We start from the raw sequence: 23,907 nt of genomic DNA on the forward strand, positions 1-23,907 counted from the left end.
GACTGTACTGTGAATGAATGGAGAAGGAAAAAAAATAGTTAAAATAGAAGAGCATCAACAGATTTTTGATGACAGGTCCTGGGGCGGTTCAGGGAGGGGTTGACTATGAAGGGGCAGCAGGAGGGAATCTGTGGAGGGGGGGGGATGACCGAACTCTTCTGGGTCCCTATTGTAGTGGTGGCTACATAATTTTATATATTTGTCAAAACTCAGAATTGTACCCCTCCAAAAGATGAATTTTACTATATGTAAATTAAAAATAAATTAATCAAACTATATGTTTCTGAAACCCAAGTCACTACAGAATAAATAAAAAAAGGGCTAAAGAACTAAACAGACATTTCTCCAAAGAAGACATGCAGATGGCTAACACATGAAAGAATGCTCAACATCACTCTTTATCATAGAAATGCAAATCAAAACCACAATGAGGTACCATCTCACGCTGGTCAGGATGGCTGCTATCCAAAAGTCTACAAACAATAAATGCTGGAGAGGGTGTGGAGAAAAGGGAACCGTCTTACACTGTTGGTGGGAATGCAAACTAGTATAGCCACTATAGAGAACAGGGTGGAGATTCCATAAAAAACTGGAAATAGAACTGCCATATGACCCAGCAATCCCACTCCTGGGCATACACACTGAGGAAACCAGAATCGAAAGAGACACATGGACCCCAATGTTCATCGCAGCACTGTTTATAATAGCCAGGACATGGAGGCAACCTAGATGTCCATCTGCAGATGAATGGATAAGAAAGCTGTGGGACATATACACAATGGAATATTACTCAGCCATTAAAAAGAATACATTTGAATCAGTTCTAATGAGGTGGATGAAACTGGAGCCTATTATACAGAGTGAAGTAAGCCAGAAAGAAAAACACCAATACAGTATATTAACGTATACATACGGAATTTAGAAAGATGGTAATGATAACCCTATATGCGAGACAGCAAAAAAGACACAGATGTATAGAACAGTCTTTTGGACTCTGTGGGAGAAGGCGAGGGTGGGATGATTTGAGAGAATAGCATTGAAACATGTATATTACCATATGTGAAACACATCGCCAGTCCAGGTTTGATGCATGAGACAGAGTGCTCACGGCTGGTGCACTGGGATGACCCTGAGGGATGGGATGCGGGGGAGGTGGGAGGGGGATTCAGGATGGGGAACACATCTATACCCATGGCTGATTCATATCAGTGTATGGCAAAACCACCACAACATTGTAAAGTCATTAGTTTCCAATTAAAATAAATAAATTTTTTTAAAAAGTAAAAAATAAATAAAGAATTGCTGTATTTTAAAAAAAAAAACCAACAAAACAAACAAAAATAAACTGAATAAATCTAAGAATCCAAGTTTCATAGGTTTGGGGCTCTTTCGTGGGGTGAATTAACTTCCCGTGTTCATGGTCAAGTAGTGACTCAAATCATACTTATCCAGTTCTCATTTATAATTTTAAAGAAAGGAAATGGGAAATAAAGATGTGGAGGTTAAACAATACAAGAAAAAACACAGTGGTAAAATAATATTTAAAATAATAACGTGATAAAATGTCAGCACTTATTTGTGACATTTGGCTCTGCTTGTATTGGCTCACCACAGTGGTGCCTCCCACATATACACCCACGGCTGACCTCGGCTTGGTACAAGTGATCATGACTAAACTTCACATATTATGCTGGCATTATCTATCCCTTCCCTGGAGGGCTGTTGCACACAGGGAATTACAGTTTCACAGTGGAACAACGTTTCTTTCTCAAAATATACCACAGTCAACTTTCATTAGAACGAAGTTATACGGGCTGATAAATTGTTGTCTTTTGCCAAATGATTACTCATATTCACCCAATATTCAACCAATATAAGCCACTGACAAACCCCATTCAATCTGGGGAAAGCAGGATGCAGAGATATTAATAGATTTTTTAGATGTGAGTTGCATTCTCTAAAGTAAGCATATGTCATACACATTTCGTCTTATGATCTTCCTTCCCACCCCCACTATTGACTTTTATCCATTAGAACATGTTGATGGATATACCATTTCAACATGAAATATTTGGATATCTGACTGATTTAGGGAAAGGGAAATGGTGAGATAATTTCCTCTTTTATCAAGCTGAATCACTGAGTTCGCGCTGTTGCTATGCTCACATACGTCAATGCCATAGCAACTTCTCGGTTTGCTCTTAAACACTGGAGCACAACGATGCTATTAGGTATATTTTTTTTCAATTCTTAGATTTTATTTGTTCCCTTAGAAGTGCAAATTTTCTCTTTTACAGTACAGGGCTATTTAGTTATTCTTTGGAAGTCTTATCATTGTTGACTGCCATATATATCATCAATGCCGGTGCAACAGAAGTGCTTACATGTTGGAAAACTCTCCCATAGTTTCCCTTTATTTTTCTCAATCCCTAGCTCATAATTAAAGTTTGTACTTTGGACAGTATAGACTGGATCTTATTTTGGATTTTTTGAGTAAGGATGCTGAATTTAAAAGGGACTGAAATATGCAATATAAAATTCAAGAAATACAGAAATGCATGAACTTCTCACAAACCCACTGAAGTAAATTCAGTAAAAGCCTAATTATCCCTTGGTATGTGCTAGGAAGTGTGCCAGGTTCTAGAAAGAGATCAAATCTTCACTATCAAGGGATTCAGAAAACATCTAAGAGGCAGAGATAAGAGAATATTCTAGTTTCTATGAGCTCTTACTGTGGAAAATAAGGGACATGTACTTTGCTTCTTCAGGGTTTAGGTTTTTGACCTACAAAATATGCTGTAATATCTAACTTAAGGCTAGTTTATGAAAATCACAAACCACACCATCTTTATCGCTGCTATCTTTAGAGTGATGAACTGGAAAAGTAATTGATTTGTTTCTGAAATAGGTTTCAGATTCCATGTTTAATTCTATGATTGTTTAGCCACCTATGTCAGTATTATAATTTTTAATGAATTAAGATTTGTTATTTGATATAGGCAATAAGTTTCACTGAAATTTTAGATATCAATCCACCCTCCTACAATCACGTGTTAATGTATCCAAAAGTAGGAAAATTCTGTTCAAGTCATTTTTGATTTAGGTATCTCCTTATAATTTGAAGAATGTGCATCACGTACCTTAGATGCCTTTTTAAATGTCTTAGGGTATTGTCACCTTTTTTTCCTGATAAGGTGGACAGCTGTACATTCTTAACATTGGACTTGTTCTGGACAGGAAGCTTATTGAAACTAGCTCCTGTTGCTCTTAGAAGTGGGTGCAAAAGGTTTAATTCCATAGGTCTTGTAATCATGGAACTGCAAGGTTCCTGTACTTATTGATGGATTATATTCTAAAATCATGTGTATACTATGATGAAATTGTGCTTGCATTTTTAAGAATATTAACTTGTTGCTTTAATAGATAGTCCTGAGGGTACGCATTTGAGAAGCTATCACACATTTTACATCTGTAATTCTCAGTGTGTTCCCAGGTCCAGAAGAGTCTGTCTCAGCTGGAAGCTCTTGTTAGAAATTTAGAAATTCAAGTGCTTGAGCACCACACCAGACCTAGGGAATCAGACACTCTGAGGGTCCAGCACTCTGTATTTTAACAAGCCCTCCAGGGGATTTCAATGCATACTCAATTTTGAGAGCCACTGCTTTATATAATTCACATTTTTTATTTGGGATCATACATATACTTAAGTTGAGAAATAGTTCTTTTCTTTTTGATGTTGTATCCTTTGTGACTATTTGCTTGTTTTTGTGTTACTTTTGGTATTCTGAGAAAAGTAGGATTTCTGCCTATCTTACTGTGGTTGAGACACGAGACCACCTAATTCCTGAAAAAGTTCAAAGTCACTTTAAAAATGCATTATTAGAGAAATAATAAGAGGATGACTAATTTGAATAATTTAGCAATTTGGAACTGAAGAAATAACAATGGCTTAGAGTCAGAGGGACATCAGTCCAACACTTAGAGGTTAAGCAGGAGATTCTGAACCTCAGCACAACTGACATAGTGGCATTTGGGGCTGGATAGGGATTTTTTGGTTTGCTTTTTTCTTTTTTTCTCAGTCTTTTATTTTTGGCCATACTGCACAGCATGGGGAATCTTAGTTCTCCCACCAGGGATCAAATTCATGTCCCCTTCAGTGGAAGTGCGGAGTCTTAACCCTGGACCTCCAGGGAAGTCCTGGGGCTGGAGAGTTTTATGCTGAGAGGCGAGGCTGTAGGATGTTCCGGCAGCATCCCTGCTTTCTCTACTCACTAAAAGCCAGTAGTCATCCTCAACCAACATGTGTCAATCAAGTGTCTTATTGTCAAATGTTCCCCTGGCAGGGTGGGGGGTGGATGAATAGCCCCCATTCGAGAACCACAGGGTTGAACAACTTTGATCAGTTCCCTAGTCCAGCAGAAATTCTCAACCTGGGCTGCACAGAAGAATCAATGAAAAATACTAACACTTTCAGTCCGTTCCAGACTGGTTGTATCAAATCTCTGTGAGTAGGCTCAGGGATCCACAAGTCCTTTATCAAAGCTCACCCAGTGGTACTAAGGTTCAGCCAAGACTTATAAACACTGCACTGACATCACTGTGCCTTAATTTCCTCACCTAGGAGATGATTGCAATACTATCTGTTCTAACCACCACATGGGACATTCCAAAGATTGAATGACAGAACGTTTGTGAAAGCGTTTGTTCCACAAAGCATTAACTGTGTTAAAGGCAGCAGAGAAAAATAATGCATTTGAATAAGTCACTATAGAAAAGTAAAGCTGTCTTCAGTCCTTGATTATGAATTAGGATGATTTATACTCACTGTTTCTTAATCACACATCTCATTTACCACATGGAAGAGATATAGGGAATTTGCAAAGTTTCTCTTGGAAGTAAACTCATAGCATTAATTTAGTCCTGGATGGACAGAAAAATGTATCAAATCAAGTCAAATCGATCTACTGTATACCAATGATAATTTGCACATCTAAAATCAATTCACTAATCTTTCCATCATTTTGGCTCTCAAGGAATTCACTTTAATAAGTAGGAAAAATGCAGATCCATCTAAAAATAAACTGCCTCTTTAAAAATTGTTAGAATGTAGAAAAATCATACACATTAAAAGTCTGGTATAGGCTTCGGCTGTGTTCATATGTATTATTTATTCTTAAAAAGTTGAAAATATCTGAATCAAACAATATTAAATATTAAAATTTATTAAACCTGAGGGTCAAATATTTTTTCTGTACTTTTATGTTTGAAATATTTGACTAAACCTAAAGTGAAAGTCGCTCAGTCCTGTCTGACTTTTTGTGACCCCATGGACTATACAACCCAAGTAATTCTCCAGGCCAGAATACTGGAGTGTGTAGTCTTTCCCTTCTCCAAGGGATCTTCCCAACCCAGGGATCGAACCCAGGTCCCCTGAATTGCAGGTGAATTTTTACCAGCTGAGCCACCAGGGAAGCCCTAAACCTAAAAGAGGATGATAAAATTAGTTTGAACAAAGCACCAGAGAATACTCTAAAGTAAAATAAAGATGAAAATGTATGTTTCACTTGGTGTCAGGTGACCAAGGAAACTCCACAAGGATGGAGAAACCAGCTATAGGCAAAGTGGCTTCATCTCACTGACTCAGTTTACATTGCTGGCATATTCAGGTAGGGGATGTCAGACCTTTGACACTGAAGGTCAGTTTTGAACTTGCCCAACACATAAGGAAATGTTATTAGCTTCAGTCAGTTCAGTTCAGTTCAGTTCAGTCGCTCAGTCGTGTCCGACTCTTTGCCACCTCATGAATCACAGCACGCCAGGCCTCCCTGTCCATCACCAACTCCCGGAGTTCACTCAAACTCATGCCCATCAAGTCGGTGATGCCATCCAGCCATCTCATCCTCTGTCGTCCCCTTCTCCTCCCGCCCCAATCCCTCCCAGCATCAGAGTCTTTTCCAGTGAGTCAACTCATTGCATGAGGTGGCCAAAGTATTAGAGTTTCAGCTTTAGCATCAGTCCTTCCAGTGAACACCCAGGATTGATCTCTTTTAGAATGGACTGGTTGGATCTCCTTGCAGTCCAAGGGACTCTCAAGAGTCTTCTCCAGCACCACAGTTCTAAAGCATCAATTCTTCGGCGCTCAGCTTTCTTCACAGTCCAACTCTCACATCCATACATGACCACGGGAAAAACAATAGCCTTGACTAGATGGAGCTTTGTTGGCAAAGTAATGTCTCTGCTTTTTAATATACTATCTAGGTTGGTCATTGCCTTGGAAATGAAGAGAGATCATTCTGTCGTTCTTAAGATTGCATCCAAATACTGCATTTCGGACTCTTGTTGACCATGATGGCTACTCCATTTCTTCTAAAGGATTCCTGCCCACAGTAGTAGATATAATGGTCATCTGAGTTAAATTCACCCATTCCAGTCCATTTTAGTTCACTGATTCCTAGAATGTCTACGTTCACTCTTGCCAGCTCCTGTTTGACCACTTCCAATTTGCCTTGATTCATGGACCCAACATTCCAGGTTCCTATGCAATATTGCTCTTGACAGCATCGGACCTTGCTTCTATCACCAGTCACATCCACAACTGGGTATTGGTTTCGCTTTGGCTCCATCCCTTCATTCTTTCTGGAGTTATTTCTCCACTGATCCCCAGCAGCATACTGGGCACCTACCGACCTGGGGAATTCCTCATTCAGTATCCTATCATTTTGCCTTTTCATACTGTTCATGGGGTTCTCAAGGCAAGTATACTGAAGTGGTTTGCCATTCCCTTCTCCAGTGGACCACATTCTGTCAGATAGTATATTAAAAAGCGGTGATGGCTGGATGGCATCACCGACTCGATGGACATGAGTTTGAGTGAACTCCGGGAATTGGTGATGGACAGGGAGGCCTGGCGTGCTGCGATTCATGGGGTCGCAAAGAGTCGGACATGAATGAGCAACTGAACTGAACTGAACTGAAGGTTGGTCATAACTTTCCTTCCAAGGAGTAAGCGTCTTTTAATTTCATGGCTGCAATCAGCATCCGCAGTGATTTTGGAGTCCAAAATATAAAGTCTGACACTGTTTCCACTGTTTCCCCATCTATTTCCCCTGAAGTGAGGGGACCAGATGCCATGATCTTAGTTTTCTGAATGTTGAGCTTCAAGCCAACCTTTTCACTCTCCTCTTTCATTTTCATCAAGAGGCCTTTTAGTTCCTCTTCACTTTCTGCCATAAGGGTGGCATCATCTGCATATCTGAGGTTACTGATATTTCTCTTGGCAATCTTGATTCCAGCTTGTGCTTCTTCCAGCCAAGCGTTCCTCATGATGTAGTTATTAGCTTATTTTTGTCAAATGTTCTACTAGCTTTTAAACTAAGCAATGTATCGTGAAATGTCTGCTTCTACCCTCCTGTGCATGCGTGTCAGTCATGGATGACTCTTTGCGACCCCATGGACTGTAGCCCACCAGGCTCCTCTGTCCATGGGATTCTCCAGGCAAGAATACTGGAGTGGATTGTCATTCCTTTCTCCAGGGGATATTCCTGACCCAGAGATCGAACCCACATCTCCTACATTGCAGGCGGGTTCTCTACCATTGATCCACTAGAGAAACCCTGGCAAACTTCAGCCTGAGGGCCAAATCCAGTTTGCCAACTCTTTCTATAAACACGGTATTAATTTAATACAGCTGGATGCTTTCAGTTACAATTTCAGAGTTGCGTAGTTGCAATAAAAATCTGTGTGGCCCCAATACCTAAAATATTTACCATCTGATCCTTTACAAAAAACTTTCCTAACTCCTGTCCTAGAATGTTAACATATAGAATTTTCCTTTAGATTAAAATAATTAGTAATTGGACAAAATAAAATGTTTTACAATGACTTTTATATTGTATTCACGTGGTAATATACAATTTATACTATATTTTCCTTTTAATACCAATAAACCAATTATAAAGATTACAGTGTTAATTACCATATTTTCTCTTTAAAAAACTAATGTGGTCTACCAAAAATCTTAACAGAGGATGTGTTGATGATTAATTATTTAATATGTTGTTAAAATATCACTGTTTGACTGTCTCTCAAACTGGCCCTTTCCTAAAGTAAAACTATTTTTCTTGTTTAGCTATTTTCAGTTTAATAACTGCATTATAGGTAAAAACATTTATGGAAATTTATTGACAAAGAATTTTTCACTTTTGAAAGAAACAAAAAGTCATATTTGCATGCTAAGGAGAAACGTAAAGTAACAATGTCTTTCAGTCCTTACAAATAATTACCTTAATAGAGAGTAAAGATGACATGTATGTGTCAACATAAGTTATAGCTTATTTTTAGTCCATTTCACATGCCTAGACTTTCCAATGTTTGGGGAAATTTTAAGAAAAGGAGATACGTTTGTAGCTACATAAAATTGTATCATTCCCAGAAGCCTCATAAACTGAAAATGAGACCTTAATGATCTCAAAATGACCTCAATATAGGAAAATGGTAAGTAATAAAACAAAGAGAACACAGAACTATGGTTGCCAAGGCAACCATAATCATAATCCCTTTGAATTTTACTGAAGCATTCACTGCAGTTCAATCTAAGTTCATCATTCCTTAAGAAGCTTATATAAATTCAAAGTACTTATTATCTACAGCAGTATCATTCAAATCAAACAGATGATTACAGGCATGTAGAACAAGAACTGAAATGCCCATGGCATTCACATTATGGAAGAAAGATGGGAATACAACACTTGCTAGCATATGTAATGGCCAAGAGAACATTTCTTTCCATTCTGTTTCATTCAAGACACACTTGTGGTACTAGACTGGCAGTTGCCATGTATGGAAATGTGAGTCTCATACATAGATAATGGAATAAACACAGATTAAATGAGCCACAATCTCCTTGTAGATTCCCATAGCCCTAGAGAACTATGACAAACTATAGAATGGCTGGTAGGCACAATCCACAGATTACCATTTGAAGACCTTTTCCCTAAAGGTAAATACCTGTGACCATCAGTTTGCCTTCCGAGTAAAGAAAATAAAATCTTTTCCGTAAAATTTTGAGGAAGCTATTATTGCTCATTTGTATCTCATTTGATGCTATCTTTCGGACTGAAGAGGATATTGTTTGCTCCAGGCAATGGTCAATATCTGGGAGGTTGGGCAGCCAGAGGTTGCCTTGATGGACGCTAAACAATCTCTGCTTGTATTCTCCAACTCAGACACTCCCCAGTCTGGAAGTTTGTAAATATGGCTGGATGTTTGAAAGTCTAAATGCATTTGCCCATGGAAATAATGGTATACATAGTTGTATTGGTCCCCAGGCCAGCTGATATCGTCTAATTTAATCCATAACACACTAGAAATGCAGAGTGGGAAATATAAGCAGCAACAGCATTCTTCTCAGACTCTGGAAAAGAGAGAAGACTGTCCATCATGGTATGCATAAATGAGCACTGGGTAGGGTACAGACGTCCCTGTATGTGCCCCTAGGTCAGAGAGCATCTCCTGTGAGTACTACTTCCTGGATCCATCTCAGCAGCCTGGCCCACTGTAGAGACTCCATCCATATCTTGATGGATAAATAAAATGATGAGCACTTTGCCACGTACTTCTGGGCTAGTCATTTTAGCATTTCTGAGATTCTCCTTCCCTGTAAATTAGATATTTGGAAAGAGTAGCCCAGGCACTATGCTTGTCTTGTTCTCTACTTATGTGTAACTCATTGGACCCCTGTTTTCTTTTTTTGATACTATGGGGATAACAATGGTTCCCACAAGGGGCAAATGGGAAGATATATCATGAAGATGGAGATGGAGTTGGAATAAGCCTTTTACCACTGGTATAGAATGGAATATTATGGCTTTGGAAAGGAAACTGCTGAAAAAAACAGACACCTGCCAGCTTCTTTCACGGAACCAATAACTCAATAACAAACACTTCCCAAATACATACTCACAGCAAATTCCTTTTTTAATAACTCCCACCCCATCTTTCTGGTGTTGCCTTTCCTTGATTTTTTTCCTTTATGTCTTTTTTTTCTTCGTCACTTACCACCATCTCACTCACTTTATTTTCTGCTATTTATTAGATATCCCCTGGCAAATAGATGGGGGAAAAGATGGAAACAGTGACAGACTTTATTTTCTTGGGCTCCAAAGTCACTGCAGAGAGTGACTGCAACCATAAAATTAAAAGATGCTTGCTCCTTGGAAGCAAAGCTATGGCAAACCTAAACAGTGTATTTAAAAGCAGAGACATCACTTTGCCGAATAGTCAAAGCTATGATTTTTCCATTAGTCACATACGGATGTGAGAGTTGGACCATAAAGAGGGCTGAACACCAAAGAATTGATGCTTTTGAACTGTGGTGTTGGAGAAGACTCTTGAGAGTCCTTTGGACAGCAAGGAGATCAAACCAGTCCATCCTAAAGGAAATCAACCCTGAATATTCATTAGAAGGACTAATGCTGAAGCTGAAGCTCCAATACTTTGGCCACTTGATATGAAGAACTGACTCATTGGAAAAGACCCTTATATTGGGAAAGAATGAGGGTAGGAAGAGAAGGGGGCAGCAGAGGATGAGATGGTTAGATGGCATTATCAACTCAATGGACATGAGTTTGAGCAAACTCCAGGAGATGGTGAAGGATAGGGAAGCCTGGCACGCTGCAGTCCATGGGGTCACAAAGAGTTCGACACAACTGAGCAACTGAACAACAACATTAAGTATGCAATAACATTACGTCTAAAAATGTACATATCTTTATTTTAAAATATTGCTAAAAAATAATAACCATCACCTGAGCCTTCAGCAGGTTATAGTATTATTAGTAACATCAAAGGTGACTGATCACAGACCACCACCACAAATATAAAAATAATGAAAACGTTGGAATTATTGTGAGAATTACCTAACTGTGACACAGGGACACAAAGTAAGCAAATGATGTTGAAAAAAAAAAATGGTGCAGATAGACCTGCTTGTCACAGGGTTGCCGCAAACTTCAATTTGTGAAAAAAGCATTATCTACGAAGCGTGATAAAATGAAGCTCAAAAAGATGAGTGATGACTGTAAACATGAAGAAAAATGGAATGCTGCTTGGATTTTAGGCTATATACTGAAGCCAGGGAGCCACCCTGGTACAGTGGGAAACAGCTCAACGCAGGAGACACCAGACCCTCAGAATCAGGGCATGTGTGTTTGAATTTCTGCTCTGCCTCCTAATGCCTACTGACTTTGAGCAGTTAGAGAACCTCCCATGTTTCAGTTTTATCATTTTAAAAACTGGAATATGATCCATGCCTTGCAAAACTGTTGTGAGGGTTAAATGAAAAGATGGAAGTAAACCCAGGAAATTGAAGGCCTTTAAGAGGTGACAGACATTCTCACTGTTGCTTATTGCCCTCCTAGCCCTGCCCTCACTACAGCAGCCTTACTCAAGTCCCTTAATCCCTCTGGTCTCCAGTTCCCTTTCTTACACAATAAACAACTGGGTTAGAGTGATTCCAAATAGATCTGCCACTCTGAAAACCCTATACACTTCATTTTACTTCCCCAAGTATGTAATTATGGGACTGGGTAAAACAGACCTTTTAGAGATAATCTAGATTGATCTAGAGAGGCTTATTAAGTATGATGAATTGTCTGTGTTATAATTCTATACTCATAATCTTAAAGTATAATTTTTATTTAAAAAAATCCTTCTGGAAGAAAAATTTTCTATATTTCAGCAATTCCAACTCCAGATAGTTTTTCAATGCTTGGGTTGAAGGGGCCCAATATTATAAGGATAAATGTCATTAGGTGCTGAAACCTTCCTTTTGCATTTATGACTGTGTCCCAAAACAGAATCCTAGAAAAGAGAAGTGCGGTTCATAAATACCGAAAGACCTCCTAAGAATCCAGTAGGATTTCATATACATTTCAGTTGACTTACATTTAAATTTGTTATTAATTTACAGGTTCCCACACACTACAGTCCATGGTGTCTCAAAGAGTCAGACATGACTGAGCGACTAACTACTACTACATTTATAATGCTCTAAATGGAATGAGCTTGACAACTTGTGAATCATAAAAAAAGGAAGAAAATCAAGTTACTAAACAAATTATTTTCCCTTTGAGTCGTATGCAGCCCATAAGATAACTTTGACGCAGCACTTATATCACAGAGATATTTACTTAAGATGAACAGAAAACAATTTCCTTGCTGCCATCTAGCCTTTAAAAATCCTTTTAAAAAATTTATATATTCAAAGAGCTTCCAGGGGAAAAAAACCTTTCAGGTCTGTAACTTCTGCAGAAAAAAATGGCCTGAAATATTTCCAAATACACTACTGAGAAAGTGCTCTCCTGAGTACAAACACAATTTTTGATATCTTAAAGCATATCTTGGTTTGAACAACACACCTTTGGGTCATATTCAAAGTACACAACTTTGAGTCAAATTCAAATTATGCGCGCCCACACACACACACACACACACACCACGGTTCCACCCACTTCTCTTATTTCCTCCTACAACCAGAAAACGGAATGTTTTACTGCAACAGCACACACCCTTTCAATTTGCATAAATATAATGCCTTTAACCCATTAAAGAAGCACAAAAACATCATCAGGGCCGAAATCAGTCAAAATGAATAATACATGTTTAAAATAAAAATAAACCTGTAATTTTAATGTAAATTTTACATGGATAAATAGCTACTACGTTAAAATAAACATCTGCATCACACAATTAAATATAAGTGGCCTAGGAACGCCCAACTTACAAATATCCTGTACATGGGAACAGTCAACCCAAGCGAGAGGACCAGGACCAGGGCAGGCTCTCCCCAGACTTGAAGTTGGGAGAATTCCCCTAGGATTCACCTTAGTCTCTTCCTGCTGGATACCGACGATGGCAGTGATCAGAGAAGGGGGAAATGGGTAGCCATGATTCTCAAGCCACCACAGTACTCCCTTCCCCCCATGCTCACCAAGGAATCCATTTCCTATAAATGTTACAGAGAGCGCCTGGGTTCCCAGGCCGGTCCATCAGAAGTCCGCTGGACCCAAAGTGCAGCTGGAACTGTGCTATTAATACCAGGCTGACTTCCCATTTGGAAGCCAACTCCAGTTCTGACAGTGCTCGTCAGCTCTGTTATGGTTAAATGGATTTGTAGGCGGTCCTGGGAGCCTGCCAGTTAGAACATCCTTGCTGTGGGAAAATTCCTGTGAGGCCCAAACAACTCACTGACAAACACAGTTGTAGTAGACCACATGTTGGGAGACCCTTAGGCATTGACAAATCAATCCTCACCCTTTCCTTCTGGAAATTTCTGGATGAGTATTATAGCAAACCCTTGCACAGATAACATACAGCAGGACCAACAGTCGGCTCATGACCTGCTCCGTGGTAACCAGTGGGTATTTTTGCTATCGTCATTAATGTGACAACAGATCTACTCCTCCCCAATGCACACATGTACATGCATATAGACACCTTGCATACATGCACACATACACACACTCCACTATGCAATGCTCCATGCAAATATGTTTCCATCTATATAGAAACGTCTGTCTTGAGGAAAAGATGAACCATAATCCAGGCCTGAGTTCTGTACTCTAAATGTTGTTCTCTTGCCTGCACTTGATTGTGGGTATTGATTTGCTCTTGTTAATCCTCATTCTCAACTGACTCTTCCAAGCCCAAAAGACAACTGTGGGACAACCAGGCAAAGTATTGGACAGGAAGTGAAAGAATCATAATCAAGATTAGTGCGTGCATGCGTGTGCTCTCAGTCGTGTCTGACTCTTTGCAACCCCAAGGACTGCAGTCCACCAGACTCTGCTGTCCATGGAATTTTCCAAGCAAGAATACTGGAGTGGGTTGCCATTACCTGCTCCAGAATCAAGTTTAGACTTGGGACCTAAATAACATCATGTTCGAATCAACTGAGAAACTCACTATTACATAGTAGTTCTCTTAAATTAGTGAAACGTGTGCAAAAGATGCTGCTCTCATCAATGGCAGGAAGAATTTGGTACAAACTGATAAATTACAATTTCAAATAGTACCCCCCTCACACACACAACTAATAAGGCAACAGAGGAGATGCTTGATAATTACACTAGGAAATGAAGGATATCCCCAGCCTGCTGCTGCTGCTAAGTCACTTCAGTCGTGTCCGACTCTCTGCGACCCCATAGATGGCAGCCCACCTGGTTCTTCTGTCCCTGGGATTCTCCAGGCAAGAATACTGGAGTGGGTTGCTATTTCCTTCTCCAATGCAGGAAAGTGAAAAGTGAAAGTGAAGTCGCTCAGTCGTGCCCAACTCTTAGCGACCCAAGGACTGTAGCCTACCAGGCTCCTCCGTCCATGGGATTTTGCAGGCAAGAGTACTGGAGTGGGTTGCCATTGCCTTCTCCATTCGCAGCCTAGGCACCTTAAAAACACACACTGTTAACCAGTCCAAATGAAGCAATGAATCTACCGAAGCAGGTACATCCAGTATACACTCAGTTGATTCAGCAAAAGAAGCCAAGGCCTTTATTAATTACTTAAAGACAGCATAGGAACCACTGAAGATCAGGGTAGTGTATGAAAGAGCAGAGGGTCTTCCAAATGTGCTATCTTATGTCATATACTCAGAGTCATTAACCAAAGGGCAAGGGCAAAGACAGGATCAAGCTCACTATGGTGACTTGTCTTCCAGGAAGAGGGCCAGAAGAGAGATTTCAGCAACCTGAATCAACTCCCTAATTCTCCAATAAAGAGCCATAAGTGGCACTTCAGCTTTGTTGTTATATCTTTCTTACTTAACCATCCAAAGAATAAAATATTCTAGCACCATGGAGAATCCAAAGTGAAGTAAGAGCAGACTTGAGTTTATTTCTTAAAATAAATGCCCGAGAATGATCTTTCAAGTTAGCATATCAAATATCAATATATGTATACTTTGTACTAAGTATACAGACTATGTTTACTCAGATAAATGTATATATGCTGTGTATATGTGTATGAATACATACTATTTTTCCATACAATGTGGATATCCCCACCTGAAAAATGCCTTCAAAGTGTATTAATGAGTACAACCATACTCAGTTCCACAGCCATCCATGGGTAGCTAATTAGAAATTAGTGCCTTACTAATTAACATGTTTCCAAACTGAAGGTAAGTTATAAGCATGCACATCTGCTTCAGTTGTGAAACACACTATCCTTTGCACCATTGCACATGTTTCAACAAAAATCTGCCCTCCAGGGTAGACAGAGCTCCTTGAAATATTCAGTCTGATCAATACACAAAGGTAAGCCCTGCCCCTCCAAAGGGGTTCTCTTAAGACATGTGGAAAGACAGCAAGAAAGAATTTCCCCATCCAAGTTAGGTTAACTTGCATGGTGGTGTGGAGTTGGAGAAGGTATTAATTTCACACAGTGCTTTCTCCCAGGCAAAAGTATTTTAAGATTAAAAAGAGTGGGGAACTAAGTTCTAATTTCAAGTCACCCTGAAAACTAAGCTCCTTCTTTTCAGGGAATTTACCCAGCTTGATCAGTGCTTAGAAGTTTTCAGTGTTGATGTATTTTCTGGAGTGTCCTCATTTGACCAGAAGCAATCTGTCTCAGGCAACAGTAAAACTCCCACTATATTGAAAAAAAAAAATATGGGTGGCATGTATGTCAACCTGGGCTCAGGTGTACCAAGGGCCACACCTGTTTCTCAACAGTTGATCACATCAAGTTTAGGATGAGTTTGAATATCTGGCATGTGGCCCAAATGAATTTTACCCTGATCCCCTCACCCCTTGTTTCAATTCCCTCTTCCCCAATTGATCTACTTCCTTTTTGGTGAGTCTCCTTGACCTCATCATTGGGGAAGGTGTGCCCATACAGTGGTGCACCTTTGCCAATAAAGGGTCTAGGATTTCTAACGAGACAATCATCTTTTGTGACTGCATCAGGTATATTTTTCATGCAAAGAGATGCTCAGAATACCTGAAAGGACAGGACATCTAACATTTTTATTGTTGTTGTCAAGCTAACAAAACAGGTTCAATATGTGATGCCAACTGGCTAATAAATGCTTATACACACACAAACACATACATATACATACAAGATGGCAAGAGTGAACATCGACATTCTAGGAATCAGTGAACTAAAATGGACTGGAATGGGTGAATTTAACTCAGATGACCATTATATCTACTACTGTGAGCAAGAATCCCTTTGAAGAAATGGAGCAGCCATCGTGGTCAACAAAAGAGTCTGAAATGCAGTACTTGGATGCAATCTCAAAAATGACAGAATGATCTCTGTTCGTTTCCAAAGCAAACCATTCTCTATCATGTTAATCCAAGTCTATGCCCTGACCAGTAATGCTGAAGAAGCTGAAGTTGAACGGTTCTATGAAGACCTACAAGATCTTCTAGACTTAACACCCGAAAATCATGTCCTTTTCATTATAGGGGATTGGAATGCAAAAGTAGCAAGTCAAGAAACACCTGGAGTAACAGGCAAATTTGGTCTTGGAGTACAGATTGAAGCAGGGCAAAGGCTAACAGAGTTTTGCCAAGAGAAAGTACTGGTCATAGAAAACACCCTCTTCCAACAACACAAGAAAAGTCTCTACACATGGACATCACCAGATGGTCAACACCAAAATCAGATTGATTATATTCTTTGCAGCCAAAGATGGAGAAGCTCTATACAGTCAGCAAAAACAAGACCAGGAGCTGACTGTGGCTCGGATCATGAACTCCTTATTGCCAAATTCAGACTTAAATTGAAGAAAGTAGGGAAAACAACTAGACCATTCAGTCATGACCTAAATCAAATCCCTTATGATTATACAGTGGAAGTGAGAAATAGATTTAAGGGACTAGATCTGATAGATAGAGTGCCTGATGAACTCTGGACAGAGGTTCATGACATTGTACAGGAGACAGGGACCAAGACCATCCCCATGGAAAAGAAATGCAAAAAAGCAAAATGGCTGTCTGGGGAGGCCTTACAAACAGCTGTGAAAAGAAGAGAAGCGAAAAGCAAAGGAGAAAAGGAAAGATATAAGCATCTGAATGCAGAGTTTCAAAGAATAGCAAGGAGAGATAAGAAAGCCTTCCTCAGTCATCAATGCAAGGAAATAGAGGAAAACAACAGAATGGGAAAGACTAGCCATCTCTTCAAGAAAATCAGAGATACCAAGGGAACATTTCATGCAAAGATGGGCTCAATAAAGAACAGAAATGGTAGGGACCTAACAGAAGCAGAAGATATTAAGAAGAGGTGGCAAGAATACACAGAAGAACTGTACAAAAAAGATCTTCAAGACCAAGATAATCACAATGGTGTGATCACTCACCTAGAGCCAGACACCCTGCAATGTGAAGTCAAGTGGGCCTTAGGAAGCATCACTATGAACAAAGCGAGTGGAGGTGATGGAATTCCAGTTAAGCTATTTCAAATCCTGAAAGATGATGCTGTGAAGGTGCTGCACTCAATATGCCAGCACATTTGGAAAACTCAGCAGTGGCCACAGGACTGGAAAAGGTCAGTCTTCATTCCAATCCCAAAGAAAGGCAATGCCAAAGAATGCTCAAACTACCACACAATTGCACTCATCTCACACACTAGTAAAGTCATGTTTAAAATTCTCCAAGCCAGGCTTCAGCAATATGTGAACCGTGAACTTCCAGATGTTCAAGCTGGTTTTAGCAAAAGCAGAGGCACCAGAGATCAAACTGCCAACATCCGCTGGATCATGGAGAAAGCGAGAGAGTTCCAGAAAAACGTCTATTTCTGCTTTATTGACTATGCCAAAGCCTTTGACTGTGTGACCACAATAAACTGTGGAAAATTCTGAAAGAGATGGGAATCCCAGACCACCTGACCTGCCTCTTGAGAAATCTGTATGCAGGTCAGGAAGCAACAGTTAGAACTGGACATGGAACAACAGACTGATTCCAAATAGGGAAAGGGGTACATCAAGGCTGTATATTGTCACCCTGTTTATTTAACTTACATGCAGAGTACATAATGAGAAACACTGGGTTAGACGAAACACAAGCTGGAAGCAAGATTGCCAAGAGAAAATATCAATAACCTCAGATATGCAGACGATACCACCCTTATGGCAGAAAGTGAAGAAGAACTAAAGAACCTCTTGATGAAAGTGAAAGAGGAGAGTGAAAAAGTTGGCTTAGAACTCAACATTCAGAAAGCTAAGGTCATGGCATCTGGTCCCATCACTTCATGGCAAATAGATGGGGAAACAGTGGAAACAGTGATAGACTTTATTTTGGGGGGCTCCAAAATCACTGCAGATGTTGATTGCAGCCATGAAATTAAAAGATGCTTACCCCTTGGAAGAAAGCTTATGACCAACCTAGACAACATGTTAAAAAACAGAGACATTACTTTGCCAACAAACGCCAATCTAGTCAAAGCTATGTTTTTTCCAGTAGTCATGTATGGATGTGAGAGTTGGACCACAAAGAAAGCTGAGTGCCGAAGAATTAATGCTTTTGAATTGTGGTGTTGGAGAAGACTCTTGAGAGTCCCTTGGACTGTAAGGAGATCCAACCCAAAAGGAAATCAGTCCTGAATATTCATTGGAAGGACTGATGCTGAAGCTGAAACGCCAATATTTTGGCCACCTGATGCGAAGAACTGACTCATTGGAAAAGACTCTGATGCTGGGAAGGATTGAAGGCGGGAGGAGAAGGGGACAACAGAGGATGAGATGGTTGGATGGCATCACTGACTCAATGGACATGAGTTTGAGTAAACTCTGGGAGTTGGTGATGGACTGGGAGGCCTGGTGTGCTGCAGTCCATGGGGTTGCAAAGAGTCGGACATGACTGAGTGACTGAACTGCAATGAACATGGACTTATACACCTGGAGGAGGGCATGGCAACTCACTCCAGTATTCTTGCCTAGAGAATCCCATAGACAGAGGAGCCTGGAGGGCTGCAGTCCAGTGGGTTGCAGAGTCAGACACGACTGAAGCAACTTAGCACGTGCACACACACATAGTGATATGTTGGAGTGGGTAGGTAGCCTTTACCATCTCACAGTTCTTTAGTGGTTTTCATTATCTACCAAAGAGAATCTAATAGTTGTGAATGCCCAAACTGGTGAGGGTCAGTGTATAACACCTAACCCTACAAGATTGGTGTGATGATTAAATGAGAGAATAACTGCCAAGCATTTAAGACAGAACCTGGCATCTAGAAAGAGACACAACCACCATCACCACAATCAGCAGCATCATCATTACTATCATTATATTCATCATTACTACCACTACGATTATCACCATCATCATCATTTTGACTATTAATTACAGGATTTTAGTTAAGAAAGGAATGAGTTCTATGATAAAGTAAACTCAAAGGTAAACACAGTGATATATAGTTCTTGTATTTACAGGGGTGCCCCAGTAATGTATCAGCCTCAATATATTTTCCCCACGGATGACTCCAAAAGGTTTAGGTAAATGACCAATTTCAGTGAAGTATTAGACAAATTTTTTTCTGGAAATTTACCAGATATAACATGTAGCAGAAATGGTTACACATTCAAATGGACATAAAAACTATGAATATCATGTACTAATTACTAGGAAGAATAGATAATAGGAGAGAGAATTCGAGTTTTAAACAATAGCTTAAACTTATAATAATTTAATTAGATCAAAAGTTTAGAATGAGACTAAGACAAAAAGATTCAAAAAATTAGAGAGAAGTCTGCATTTAAATTGTAACATAATTAGTCTGGGATAGAGAAGCAGTTTGAGGAAGAGGTAGAGCTTTCAGATTGTCCACGAAGCTCAAATGAAGTCTGACAAAAGTGCTAAACCAGGTAACGGAAACTTGGGCAGCATGAAAAGAACTTTAGAATCTAACCTGATAAAAATTGTAATGCAATGTACTCCATTCAGGTCAGGGCACTCCTGAAGCATCAAACTCTGTGCTGGAGGCCACAACTTTGGAAGACATTGACCCATCCAGCAAGCCCTGAAGGGAGCAGTGTGGATGGGAGAGGGAAAGTTCTAGATACATCATCACTTAATAAATCTATTAATTTCACAAATGGATTTGAGTCTGTTTAGTCTGGAGTGGTGGGACTTCCCAGGTGGCTCAGAAGGTAAACAATCTGCATGCCCAGGTTCAATCCCTGGGTTGGGAAGATCCTCTAGATCTTACTGGAATGGCTGGAATGGCTACCCACTCCAGTATTCTTGCCTGAAGAAGTCCATGGACAGAGGAGCCTGGCAGACTACAGTCCTTGGGGTCGTAGAGTCAGACACAACTGAGAGACTTTCACACATTACAGTCTGGAGTGGCAGAGACTGTGGGGTATGAGAAACGCTGGCTTAAAATATTTGAGTGGCCATCAAGGGAATTCAGTAGTACATCTGGCCTATCTTTTAAGAGAGTAGATTTCAAATGACTGAATGGGAATTCCTGGGAGTAGGCCTGGACTTTTCCCCAGGAGATTCTTTCTAAAGAAAACATTTACCCAAGGATAAGTGGCTTAGGGGGAAGAGAACTTTTTAAATTCAGAGGTTCACGTAGCTAACCATTTGATCATCTATTACCAATGTGGAGAAAAAGGATTCCTACTTTGGGTGAGAGGCCAAGTACATCATCTCTGAGGTCGCACCACCAAGATTCAATTCTCTACACTGTTCTGACGAAATATATGAAGACGAGGCAGAAAAAAACCCAGGGCTTCCCTTGTGGCTCAGCTGGTAAAGAATCTGCCTGCAATGTGGGAGACCTGGGTTCAATCCCTGGGTTGGGAAGATCCCCTGGAGAAGGAAAAGGCTACCCACTCCAGTATTCTGGCCTGGAGAATTCCATGGACTATGCAGTCCATGGGGTCACATAGAGTCAGACACGACTGAGCGAGTTTCACTTCCCTTCATGAAGAAGAGGCAAGGGTTCATTAATGGAGAAGAGGATGCTTAGAAATGAGAGAGGAGAAATCTATCAATGGCTTTGGGTGGCTGAGGTATGTAGCAAGTGGTGTAGTCTCCATGATAAGTGGATTCATGCTAATTAATTAATAAAGGCCTGAACCAAACTTTAGAATTTTAAGGCTGGTCCTACGAATGATGCCTTATGCTTTTTCATGTTCCCTACAATATCTTAGGTAGTAGGCATGTGGTAGGTGTTCACCAACCTCCTAACTTTCCTTTTTTTTCTTTAGGGGATTCAGGTTAAAGAATGATGAATAATTAGCCAACAGTGGAAACTCTGGTTTGGTAAAGTGGCTATTTGCTTGACTGCTTTCACTAGGGTGTATGAGTCTAACCTGACTGGAAGTATTTTGATGTCAGAATGATGAAAATTGCTTTGGTTGTTTTGTGGCAAAATATCATAGTATCAATATGTTTGTTTGTTTGTTTTGGCTGTGCCATGCATTCAGCATGTGGGATCTTAGTTCCCCAACCATTTCCCCTTCAGTGGAAGCATGGAATTCTATCCACTAGACTGCCAGGGAATTCCCTGGGGTTTTTTCCTTAAACACTTTCATCACTGTTAAATTTTTTGCCTTTTGAAAAACATTGTTATACTTTTTTATATCTGGTGGGACATTAATGAATTTTGCTAGACTGTGATTCAATACGGTAGTGATTTAATATAATTACTTGATATAATATTCTAAGATACATGACATATATTTTATTATGTGCACATTTTAATATCTAATAAAACTTTCTAGAAGATTTACATCCATCTATTCACTAGTTAAATTACACCAAAAGAAATTGAGAATTTATCACATAATTAAATAACATAAAATAGCCACCTTGCTTTGACCCAGAAACGAGGGAAATGATGTTACAGTGTTAAACAAGTTAGAACATTATCGCAGGGCATATTTGCTAGAAGGCATGATATCTTCAAACATTCCCTTTGCCTCTTTATTCCTATGTTGGTAATACACTTAGTACTAACTGAAACTGTGCCTCTAATTAATTTGTTTTCACCTTTTCTTGCTGGGGAATTTCATCATAACTATATTACCTGCCAGAAGATGATAGTTCAGGTCAACTGAGAATGCTATCACATTCTCTCCTGCAGTCTCTGAGTTGTTCATTATGGATTTTAATTGCAATAGCATGCTTATAACCCAACCCCAAACTGCACTGAATTGGGAAGTCATTTTCTTTTAGTCACCTTTTATAATTAATATCAAAATGACAGGTACATACACAATGCATCATTCTTCACATTTCATCATTGGACTTAATCACTGCCAGAAATGGCAACCCACTCCAGTGTTCTTGCCTGGAGAATCCCAGGGACGGGGGAGCCTGGTGAGCTTCCGTCTATGGGGTCACACAGAGTCGGACACGACTGAAGTGACTTAGCAGCAGCAGCAGCAGAGCACTGATGATGGATGATATCCAAGGGGCTCTGATTCAGGGGATTCTTGACTTTTCTCTCATTCAGTTGGTGGGAAATTCTCTTCAAGTTAGATGAGGGATACAGTTAGAGAAATCTGCACCCTACACTCTCATGATTTGGCTCCTTTCTTTATTGGTCTTCAAATCTGATAGTATTTTGGTCAGTTGATCAGACTTCTAATTCTATCCATTGCATTCAAATAGCTATAGTACTTTTTCTCCTTTCTTCCCCCAAGTTTGCAGTATTCTCAGGTATGGAGTCCCTCTGGCTAGTGGCACAGGACTGTCTGAATGCCAAAAAGCATCTCTCCTTTGTGCTAATAAGTCGCTTAAAGCCCAAGTAGTACCTTGGATATCTGTAAGTCATGACCAGTAGTGTCCTAGGGACACAGCAATTTTCCTAATAAATATCTGCTGTATGAACAAAGGAACTAGAAGTACCAACCAGGTATGCTTCTTCTCAAACTTGGGCCTTCACTATGATATTTTTTTAAAAATTGAGATATAATTCACATACCATAAAATTAACCAATTTGAAGTGTGAAAGATTTCATGGCAAATTGATGGGGAAACAATGGAAACAGTGACAGACTTTATTTTTTTGGGCCCCAAAATCACTGCAGATGGTGACTGCAGCCATGAAATTAAAAGACGCTTGATCCTTGGAAGAAAAGCTATGACAATCCAAGGTCCATCTAGTCAAAGCTATGGTTTTTCCAGAAGTCATGTGTGGCTGTGAGAATTGGACCATAAAGAAAGCTGAGCACCAAAGAATTGATGCTTTTGAACTGTAGTGTTGGAGAAGACTCTTGAGAGTCCCTTGCACTGCAAGGATATCCAACCAGTCCATCCTGAAGGAAATCAGTCCTGAATATTCACTGGAAGGAGAGATGCTGAAGCTGAAACTCCAATACTTTGGCCACCTGATGCAAAGAACTGACTCATTGTAAAAGATCCTGATGATGGGCAAGATTGAAGGCAGGAGGATAAGGGGACAGCAGAGGATGAGATAGTTGGATGGCATCACCGACTCTATGGACATGAGTTTGAGCAAACTCCAAGAGTTGGTGATGGACAGGGAAGCCTGGCGTGCTGCGGTCCATGAGGTCGCAAAGAGTCGGACACGACTGAGTGACTGAACTGAACTGAAAGTGTGCAACTCAATGGGTTTTAGTATATTCATAGACTTGTGTAACCATCACCACAATCAATTTCAGAACATTTTCATCACCCCCAAAAGAAACCCATACTCAATAACACTTACTCCCCATTCCAATCTCCCCCAGTCCCTGGCAACCATGAATTTCCTTTCTTTGTCTGTGGATTTGCCTGTTCTGGGTGTTGCATATAAAGGCAGTCAAACAGTATGGGCCTTTTGTGTTTAGATTCTTTACTTAGTGTAATGTTTTCAAGTCTCACCCATGTTGTAACATTGATCATTCCTTTTTGTGACTGAATAGAATTCTATTATATGCAAATATCACATTTG

The 23,907-nt window shown here is 39.9% G+C and overlaps 1 protein-coding gene across 5 annotated transcripts in view; it reads right to left on the reverse strand.

The window, feature by feature from the left end:
- The window catches only part of ARHGAP6 (Rho GTPase activating protein 6), a 563,891-nt gene that overhangs the window by 202,563 nt on the left and 337,421 nt on the right, over nucleotides 1-23,907 (reverse strand). Inside the window, exon 1 of one of the 5 annotated variants that reach the window (XM_055437713.2) lies at nucleotides 12,989-14,380. The exons of 3 other annotated variants lie outside the window; for them this stretch is intronic. In XM_055437713.2, the coding sequence (XP_055293688.1) occupies nucleotides 12,989-13,000 (12 nt within the window). In that variant the 5' untranslated portion in view covers nucleotides 13,001-14,380. Of the gene's footprint in view, nucleotides 1-12,881; nucleotides 14,381-23,907 lie in introns of those variants that run through there. One more of the 5 variants, XM_055437714.2, reaches the window with a different exon arrangement.

This window comes from Moschus berezovskii, chromosome X (assembly GCF_049115385.1).
Source record: "Moschus berezovskii isolate FMDL1 chromosome X, NW_MosBer_1.0, whole genome shotgun sequence".
Classification (NCBI taxonomy): domain Eukaryota; kingdom Metazoa; phylum Chordata; class Mammalia; order Artiodactyla; family Moschidae; genus Moschus; species Moschus berezovskii.